Genomic DNA, 10,353 nt, shown 5'->3' with positions numbered 1-10,353 from the left:
CCTTTTTTCACTGTTTGAATGTGCATTTTATTGTTTTATTTACTATACAAAAATAAAACTGTGCTATTAATTATTAATTATGTGCATTCATCTTCATCTGCATAACTGCTAACGAAGCAGTCGTTCTCAGAAGTTATGTTAGAAAATCTTGAACAATATTCCGGGGAACATAAGTAGTAAAACCAGCTTAACCCCATACAACAAATGAAGACATAAAAATTTCTGATGCTTTGTCAAGGGAATCTGTTTAATATACTTGTTTGCTACAGCAAACGTTCATTACTGAAGAGCAGAAGAGTAAATGCTTGAATAATTTGTCTCCATGACAAATGTGACAGTTAAAAAAGAAGCCACAGAAATGACAAACTTGTGATCAATGATTGAATATTAGATTCATATAGCAATATGCATTAAATAGTACTCAGATAATTTAACATTTAGTTGCACCTCTAGGACATATCCAACTTGGTAGGGCAGATATGGAGGTCACAATAAACAACTATTATTGTGACAACAGCAAAGAATATCACCAAGTAGAAGCAAATATTAACTAATTATTAACAATATATAATTGTATTCACCAACTCCATTGCCCCCTTATAATCTTTCAGCAAATTATTTACCTCAGTAGATATCCGTAGTTCTTATTTTCACTCCCATATCAATTGGCTTAGTTCCTATAGAAACCCCATATTAATTACTCATACTGTAGTTGTGTTTATATAAAGCACATATTAGTGAGCAGCAATTGCTACTGCAAATACATTGGACTCTGGGAAAAGCAGAAAATAAAGTTGCAGCCGCGGAAATATGAACTTGCATTACTACCAACCAAAAAGGGTCCATCTATGTCTCATATTTACTCTGTACATGTATCATTGTCTCAAGATTGAAAAGATATTGTAGCCAAAGCAGCAACAACAACATACCCAGTGTAGTCCCACAAGTGGGGTCTGGGGAGGGTAGTGTGTATGCAAACCTTACCCCTACCCTGGTGAGGTAGAGAGGCTGTTTCCGATAAACTCTTGGCTCAAGAAAAAGTGAAAAAAGAGGGAGACAAAGGACGATAAGGAAAAGGGAGAAAAAGACAACAACAACAACAACAAGTAAAAGAAAACGTAGCATCAAATAGTAACAAACAGGAAAATATGACACATGGAGCAAACGAAACAATAGGCAAATACGGGAGGTCAAAGAATACGAAAAAAACAAGAGCGCTACTAATACTACTAGAAAAGAACGGGTAACTCTTGACTAGCTATTAGCCTTCTACCCTAATCCTCGACTTCCACACCCTTCTATCCTGGGTCATATCCTCATAAGTAGCGATATGTCCTGCCTAATCAACTCTCCTCGATACTTCTTTGGCCTACTTCTACCTCTTCTCAGACCCGCCATGGCCAGCCTCTCGCACCTCCTAACAGGAGCATTTGTACTCCTCATCTGCACGTGTCTGAACCATCTCAGCCTCAACTCTCGCATCTTGTCCTCCACGGGGGCCACTCTCACTTTATCCCGAATAATTTCATTCATAATCTTATCTCTCCTGATATGCGCACGCATCCATCTCAGCATTCTCATTTCTGCTACTTTCATCCTCTGAACATGGAAGTTCTTGACTGGTCAACACTTAGCACCATACAACATAGTAAGTCTAACCAATACTTTGTAGAACTTACCCTTAAGACTTAAGTCTTGGTGGCACCTTCTTATCACACAAAACACTGGATGCAAGCCTCTATTTTATCCGCTCTGTACCAATACAGTGGGAGACCTCATCATCAATCTCCCTGTTACCTTGGATTATAGACCCGAGATACTTGAAACTACCCCTTGTCGGATGATTTGGGTATCAAGTTTCACATCCACGTCCACTTCATGAGTCTTGTCACTGAACTTACACTCTAAGTATTCTGTTTTGATCCTACTCAACTTGAAACCTTTAGACTCTAGGGTCTGTCTTCAGGCCTCCAGCCTCGCGTTAACCCCGCCTCACGTCTCTTTAATCAACACTATGTCATCGGCAAATAACATGCACCATGGCACCTCCCCTTGAATCTGTCGTGTCACCACATCTATCGCCAAAGCAAATAGGAATGGGCTAAGAGACAATCCCTGGTGCAACCCATCACTACTGGGAAGTGATCCGAGTCACCTCTCATTGTCCTTACCCGAGTCTTAGCACCATCATACATGTCTTTGATCACCCTAGTGTATGCTACCGGAACGCCGCTAACCTCCAAACATCTCCACAAAACCTCTCGGGACTTTATCGTACGCCTTTTCTAGGTCTATAACACCATGTGTAAGTCCTTCTTTCTCTCCTTATACTGCTCTACCAATCTCCTCACCAGATGAATGGCTTCCATAGTTGATCGCCTTGGCATGAATCCAAACTGATTCTCGAAAATAGACACACTCCTACTCACCCTGACTTCCACCACCCTTTCCCAAATTTTCATAGTATGACTCAGTAGCTTGATACCCCTATAGTTATTGCAGTTTTGGATATCATCCTTGTTCTTGTACAACGGAATCAACGTACTCCACCTCCATTCTTCGGGCATCTTCTCCATCTTAAAATAACATTAAACAACCCAGTAAGCCACTCACGCCTGCACGGCCTACACTCTTCCAGATTTCTACCGGGATCTCATCTGGGCCAGTCACTCTACCCCTGCTCATCTTACGCATCGCTCCCATAACCTCTTCGACCTTATTACGCCTACAATAGCCAAAATTACGTCGACTCTCGGAGTGCTCCAACTCACCCAGCATAATGCTTCTGTCCCCCTCCTCGTTCAACAGTCTGTGGAAGTATGCTGCTATCTTCGCCTAATATGAGCATCTTCCATCAATATTATGTCGTTCTCATATTTGATGCACCTCACTTGGTCCAAGTCACGAGCCTTCCTCTCCCTCACTTTGGCTTACCTGTACAACTTCTTGTCCCCGCCTTTGCTCCCAAGTTCCGCATACATGCGTCCTAAGGCAGTAGTCTTAGCTGTTGTAACCGCTAGCTTCGTCTCTTTCTGTCCAAAGCAATAAGTTATTTTTAAAATGAAATATTAAAAGAAAACACATGAGTCTATATAGAGTACATAGTTATGAACTTAAAACTATGAGCCACACAAGAAATGTGTAGTTAAATCCAATCAACCTTCTCCTATCTTTGTGCTGCTCCTATAATGTCAAAGCAACTGAGTCCACTATATTGCTTTGATATGGTGAACTTGGTCCTGTATTGCTAGTATACTACAAACAAAATCTCGAAATGGAGCTATATATACTAAGCTGAAATTTTGCCCCAGGGGATATGCAGGTGCGGCACACGCATGAAACCCAAGGAAGCCCCTGTACGGCGCACAGCAAATCCAAAATCACTATACAGACCTATCCAAGGTCTCAAAATAAGAAACAAATCGCAAATACTAAAAACGAGGGGTCGGGATGTTATATGGAGTATATAGCATTCATCCGACCCGACCCCCACTCTCCCTCCCCCTTCCCCCTCCCCCTCCATTCACCTCTTAGACGACCACCCCTAATAAACTCATCTTTATCTACTATATATGTTGTGTTTACCAAGAAGCTCATTTGCACAAGTACACCTCTCCTGCACTATTCCTTCTATAATTTCCTGTTAATTAAAATTATGTTTGTCAATCTCAATACGACAAGAAAATCTAGTTGAATAAATTATCTGGCAAGAACTTCTCCCCGGTTAAATATTGACCAAACTGAAAATCATATCCCAAGCATAATCCTAGGTAAGCAGACAAAACATTTTTTGCTTTATAATTGGGGGCTGTCTAGAACTATGTGAGACAAAATAGTAGTAGTAGTTATTATTACTAAAAATGGAAGCAACGGCTTTACATTGCCAAGTCACATGCATGTGAGCAGTTACAAGAATGAAAAACTTTTAGTAAGCTATTTACTAAGTTTGGATACTGAAACCATGCAGCTATTTACACCAAAACAATATCCATATAATGATTTCAGTACCATGTGTACCTTTCCACAGTTTTGAGTAATGGATTTGAGGCTTCTATCATCAATTCATCGCGTTCAGTTCTTCTATCTTTACAATGCAACCAATTGCTTGGCTTTTCTGTAACTTTTCAATTGTACGACCCCCTGTTTCTGTGGTATCAAGATTCATGCTATAGCAACCCCAAAATGCAGTATCTAATTGGTAGTAATAAGAGAAGCTATTTAACCTCATTAAAATGATGCATTTTGCCTCTCTACGGGTTAAGTTCTGCCTATAATATGTACTTGTGAAATATACTGGGTTTGTATGTTATTGTAAAATGATACTACCTCCGTTCCGGTTGACGTGAACCTATTTCCTTTTTGGTCCGTTCCAAAAAGAATGAACACTTTCTAAATTTGGAAACAATTTAGTATAAACTTATAACTCTACCCTTAATGAGAAAGCTTTTATAACCACACAAACTTGTTTAGGACCACAAATTTCAGTCTTCATTTTTTCTTAAACTCCGTGCCCAGTCAGGTTCACATAAATTGGAACGGAGGGAGTACATTTTAAGGGGTCGTTTGGCATGCACACTAAATTATCTCGAGATTATAGTACTGAGATTATAATCCTATTAGGGGTTGTTTGGTAGTGGGATAAGGTGGGATAGGATGTGAGATTAAATTTATATTGTGTTTGGTTGGCTTGGTTGGCAGTATACTTGGATAAATTTATACCTCTAACCAAACAACGACGACGACCATGACGACGACCCAGTAAAATCTCACAAGTGGGGTCTGGGGATGGTAGTGTGTACGCATACCTTAACTCTACCCGAGGGAGTAGATAGGTTGTTTCCGATAGACCCTCGGCTCAAAAAGACCCTCTAACCAAACAATGTATAAATTTAATTATAAACTTAATCCAGGATATCCTATCTTATCTCACCTTATCCCATCAAATGTAGTATTGTTTTATCACATATCTCATGTGGTATAAATTAGTCCACGGATTATAATCCCAGGATAATTTAGTCCGCTTACCAAATGACCCCTTAGACTAATTTATAATACCAAGTTTGATGGGATAAGGTGGGATAAGATGGGATATCTAGGATAAGTCTGGGACTAAGTTTATACCATGTTTGGTTGAATATACCGTTAACCAAACACAGTATAAATTTAGTACCACACTTTATGATCCCACCTTATCTTGCATACCAAACGACCCCTAGAGATATTATATGGATGCCTCCCTTATTTTATCCCTATTCAGCTACTTCAATAGAAGTCCCCCTATGTGAACTTGCACTACTAGAATCTGATTATTAAGATGTCTAAATTTGAAAACATATCGTTATTAAGATATAGTCTTTAAATCTTAATATTAGAAAATTAAGATTATTTGTTTTGGCACTATCCTAATGTAAAATTTATCTTTGGTCTTTAGTAAAAATTTACCAACTTCATTTTATCTTATATGATACTATTTTTTTTATTACTATATTCCAAAAGAATGGCATATTTCTATAATTAAAAATCACTTAATTTAAACTTTCTATTTTATTTTTAATTGTATGCTTATAGCCATCGAAGTTGCATAACATGTTTAATAGCCCGTTTGGCCAAGCTGCAAAAATCACCTTATTTTGAGAAGTGCTTTTTTTCAAAAGTGTTTTTCTCAAAAGTATTTTTGGTGAGAAACAGTTTGTGTTTGGCTAATTAGTTTGAAAAGCACTTCTGAGCAGCAATTAGTGTTTAGTCAAGCTTTAAAAAACTGCAAAAAGTATTTTTGGAGAGAAACTATTTTTTTCTGCTTCTCCTCAAAAGCATTTTTTTTCCTTCCAAAAGCTTGGCCAAACACCTCATAAGACTACATGTTCCAAAAAGAAATCTTTCTTAAATTCTGTGTCCGTCAATAATTAATTAATTAGGAGATTTAGTTGAACCAATAAGCACATTTTCATCGTATTATATCATATTATGTAATCAGCACACGCTCAAGTTTTTATACTATATGTTATTGACAAGGGCTACTTAAAGGTAATAAATAAGTTTTGTTGCATATTGCATTTTTTTATTTTATTTTTGGCATTTTCGTATGCAAATATATACTTATCCAATAATGATTTTCAGACACTTTATATGATAAAAGAAAGACCAATAACGTTGCTAGTTAATTAAAACTCTGCATAAGTTGCTATCAAGTAATCACAAGTTGATTATAGTAAACTATACTGAACATTTAAATCATGCGGATCTAAAAATAAAAATAAAAAAAGTTACTGTAACATTGACAAGTTAAAAATTACATGGAGTGGGGTAGGGGACGATATGATCTGATATTCTATTTCACATTTTCACTTGGTACTTAAATCCTATTAGGCTAATAATACATTAGTTTATTAACGGCCCATGATTGGACCCAAACCCAAATGATCTCCTAAAAGGCCCATTATTGCATCTGGACTTTTTTCTGGCCCAAATCTTCATACATGCAACCCAAATGAAGCCTTAACAACTCCAATAAAATCATACTTGTATCCATCTGCATGGAAATGCTGTGGTGGAATTATCTTTGTGTACACATAAAATGCTACACAAGCAATAGTAGGCCCAACCCAAAAAATCCAATGTCCATCCCAAAGATGACCTCCTCTCACTACAGCTGCCCCGAAACACCTCGCCGGGTTCATCCCCGCTCCGGCGTAGCCCTTTTTCGCGGTGACGGTAGTCGAGATGAACACAAGCAGGCCCAAAACTATACCAACAATGGACAAAACAGTGACAAGTCCAAGAGCCTTAGCTTGCCTATGATCATAAGCCATCCAAATTGAAGCAAAAAGAAAAACAAATGAACAAAAGATCTCAAGCCACAAAGCTTGGGCCGTTTCTAGGCCCACTGTAATGGGCCCATTTGGGCCCGGTGCAATTACTGTTATGGTACAACCACCAAGTGAGAAAGTTTGTGCAATAGTAGAGCTAACTACTGCTTTTAGAGCTAGTGCACCTAAAATTGCACCAACACATTGTGCCACCATGTAAATTATGGCTCTTGACATGGATATAATTCCGACGAGCGCGGCGGAGAAGGAAATAACGGGGTTTATGTGGCCGCCGGACACCGGAACAACGGCGAGAAGCAAAATTGTAATCACAATTGCTATGAGAATTGACATGATCAAATTTGGCATTTTCACATCACTTTCAAAGGTGGAGATGACTATAGTGTCCAACATAAAAACAAGAACGGCCGAGCCTAGGAGCTCTCCCATTGACGCCCGCCATACCTATCATCATAAAAAGTTTAACTTTTATACACTGACAATTCAAAAAATTATTATGATCACTCCCTCAATTTATTCTATCTGAATAGTGGAATTAACATAATATAGACACATTGTTAGCCTATTCTTTATAGAAGTTTTGTGAAGACTGAAATAGAGATGAAATGTACTAACATCCAAAGAAAAGAAGTCAGAAATTCCCAGCCTTTGTGCCACTGTGAGAGAAGTATGCTTCTTTCCCTCATCATCAATATTCCTGCTAAAAAGAAGTCAAGTACATACATTATTAGGACAAAGGGGGAAAAAATCAAACAAAAGGTAAAGTAAAGAGTTATGTTGCTCTAATTTTTCAAAAGTACCGGCGGCTATGTGCCGAATTCTTCAAAAGTAATATATTTTTGGAGCATTTGCCACAAGTACGATATCATATTTTGAGAGTCCTAACAACATAGTTTAAGAGAGAGGGGGGAACATTGACACATCGTGCAGACAGTGGCGGAGCTAGAATTTTTATTAAGTGGTGTCAAAATATGTAAAAGTAAACATACCAGAAAATTAAGGGGAGTCAAACATAGTATACATACATATAAATTTATTTTTTTACCTGCCTATACAATATATGTTTTCTGCAAAGGGGTGTCATTTGACACCCCTTCCTATAAGGTGGCACCGCCACTACGTGCAGAATTAAATATATCGACTAATATGAGTTGGATCTTCCAAAAGTAGTACATTTTTGGAGGATCCAATATGGTTGCACACCTACAGTAACATATATATTTGAAAAGTCCGAACAATATAGGTTAAGAGTGAGTGAGAAAGGACAATGTCACTTACTTTTTTGGTGTAGAAGAGAAAGGTTGAACTCTATTACTTCCACCAGAAAGCTGGCTTTCTTCATCACCTAAAACATGACTAGTATTGGAAGCCATATTTGGGAGAAGAGATGTTGCTTTAGTTTTAGTTTTTAATGATTTTTCTCTGAAATTGTGTGCATATGGATTGGTTATAAATAGTACTCCCAACGCTCACTGCCTATCTGCTTTTGTATTAAAAAAATAAGACAAGTAGCTAGTTCTGTGTACGTGTATACATATCAATAGAGGCGGAGCCCGAATTTAAAGCTTATGAGTTTGAAATTTTAATTATTTTTAAGTTACTGAGTTCTAATTTAATAATTTGTACATGTTTAATAAATTTCATCAAATAAATATATGGATTTGAACCAAAACTATTGGATTCGACCGAATCCGTAACTCGCTCATATCAATTGACAATCAAGAATCTTTTGGCCAATTTTGTTAGAGGAGTCAATTCTTTATTCATTGCGTTAATTAGTATTTTATTATAATGTACATTCTACTACTAAATGTAAGGACTGAGACTGTTTTAATTAGGACTACTTTTTATGGTTAAAGAAATTATTCAGAATAGAAAGCCGTACTTTTTCAATTCTTTGTATCTACGAGTTTTGGGAATCTAAAATATTACCGCTTCCGTCTTAGATTATTTGTAGTTTTTTTGTACGGCCCTCAAGCAACATTAACTAGAAGTGAATTTTGACTATTTTACTTTTATTTATATTTTAACTCTCTTCATTAAATATTTATTTTATTTATGTGTTACCTCATCTTCAAGAACAATTACTATTAAGGGTAAAATGAGAAAAAATAATTAATGTTATCTTAAACTTCAGAAATAACGAATAATTTGAGATAATTTTCTTAGAAATCACGACTGATATTTTGAAACGGATAGAGTACTATCTCCGGTCCAGATTATGTACCTTTAAAGGTATTTGCACATTACTTGAGAAAAATATTTAACAACATTAATCATAAAAGTATTTGTCTAAAATATCATATATCACTCTGTTATCTCAATTAATTAAGATCTATTAATTGAAGAGAATTCGGAGAAAAGATTACAATAAAAGAGACATTAACACATCGTGCAGAATTATTATGATATAAAAAAACATTAAAAGGGAAAGAGACAATCCAATAATGGAGATCGAGTATCTTGTTTTTTGTGCATTGACAGTTAAAATGTATCAATTTTTTCCACTTTATATTATATGAAAGATCAAAGTGAAAGTCTCGTTATTGCATAAGCAACCGAGAGACTATAGGGATTTGCGTTGCTGGCTCCAAGATTTTTGGTTTGACGTGAAGAAGTAATAAATGAAGCCATAGTCATCCAACTTCTCTATTTCAATAATAGTATAGTCTAGCTTCTTGATTTTTGTGGTGCATATTTTTAGCATAAATAGATATGCAACTAGGATATATGTGATTCTTTTTTATTATCTTTAACCATTTAAATATAAATTACGCTTCAATTCTAGACATATTGAGATTGGCTACATGATTCTCACTGATCATAATTTTTGTATTGTGCGAATTCATCATGAATTCGACAAGTTTTAATACAATCTTCTTTTTAAGGAGAGTCTTGATGTAACTGATAAAGTTGTTGTTATGTGACAGTAGGTAATGGATTCGATCCGTGGAAACAACCTCTTGTAGAAATTTAGGGTAAGACTGCATACAATAGACCCTTATGGTTCGACCCTTCTCCAAACTCAATGCATAGCAGGAGCTTAGTGGACCGGACTGCCCTTTTTAATATATAATCTGGTTTTCTTCTTTTGCGCTCAATTCTCATTCTTTATTCGGACTTGAGACTTGCAATGTGAGCAAGCTCACATACGCGGAGTTAGTTATAGTCAAGTTAAGTAAACTTAAAATTTTAAGAAAATTTCAAATATTTAAAATTCATGTTAAAGGTTAGTATATATAGTTAGAAATTCATAACAAAAGGACATAAATGAATGTTTAATTGTAGATAATTAGGTATAATCAATCTTAAACCATGATCCATAAAAGTACTTTTTTTCATTTTTTAGTATTATGTAAAAATGGTTTTCCTAATTATTTAGTATTGACTCATAAATAAATTAATTAAACTTAATGTGTGCATTGAGTGTGTGTAAACTCTTCTCCAAAATCAACTAAGCAAATAGCGAGTTCATTTTTCTTTCTTTTTCTTGATTATATTTTCTTCTTTTTAAACCAATCAACAA

At 36.1% G+C, this 10,353-nt stretch overlaps 1 protein-coding gene across 2 annotated transcripts; it reads right to left on the bottom strand.

The window, feature by feature from the left end:
* Positions 1-6,248: 6,248 nt before the first annotated feature.
* On the bottom strand, positions 6,249-8,271 carry LOC107771761 (uncharacterized). Of its 2 annotated transcripts, none has more exons than XM_016591208.2 (3): positions 8,106-8,271; positions 7,443-7,527; positions 6,249-7,271 (listed from the first exon to the last, which is right to left on the bottom strand). In XM_016591208.2, the coding sequence occupies exons 1-3, from the start codon at positions 8,198-8,200 to the stop codon at positions 6,471-6,473; spliced, it is 981 nt and encodes a 326-aa protein (XP_016446694.1). In that variant the 5' UTR covers positions 8,201-8,271; the 3' UTR covers positions 6,249-6,470. The 2 variants fall into 2 exon arrangements, with proteins under 2 accessions (XP_016446694.1, XP_016446695.1); XM_016591209.2 differs by having other exon boundaries at positions 7,443-7,524; positions 8,106-8,269.
* Positions 8,272-10,353: the final 2,082 nt, after the last annotated feature.

Source organism: Nicotiana tabacum, chromosome 5 (genome assembly GCF_000715075.1).
Source record: "Nicotiana tabacum cultivar K326 chromosome 5, ASM71507v2, whole genome shotgun sequence".
NCBI classification, from domain to species: domain Eukaryota; kingdom Viridiplantae; phylum Streptophyta; class Magnoliopsida; order Solanales; family Solanaceae; genus Nicotiana; species Nicotiana tabacum.
The sequence above is the reverse complement of the archived record's forward strand: the minus strand, read 5'-3'. Positions and strand labels throughout refer to the sequence as shown.

Excerpts from the sequence above, each read along its gene's own strand:
- LOC107771761 (XM_016591208.2), bottom strand. The coding sequence starts at position 8,200 with ATGGCTTCCAATACTAGTCATGTTTTAGGTGATGAAGAAAGCCAGCTT. Across the intron at positions 7,528-8,105 it reads TTCTCTTCTACACCAAAAAA|CAGGAATATTGATGATGAGG; the intron begins GTAAGTGACATT and ends ACTTCTTTTTAG. Across the intron at positions 7,272-7,442 it reads CTGACTTCTTTTCTTTGGAT|GTATGGCGGGCGTCAATGGG; the intron begins GTTAGTACATTT and ends TTATGATGATAG.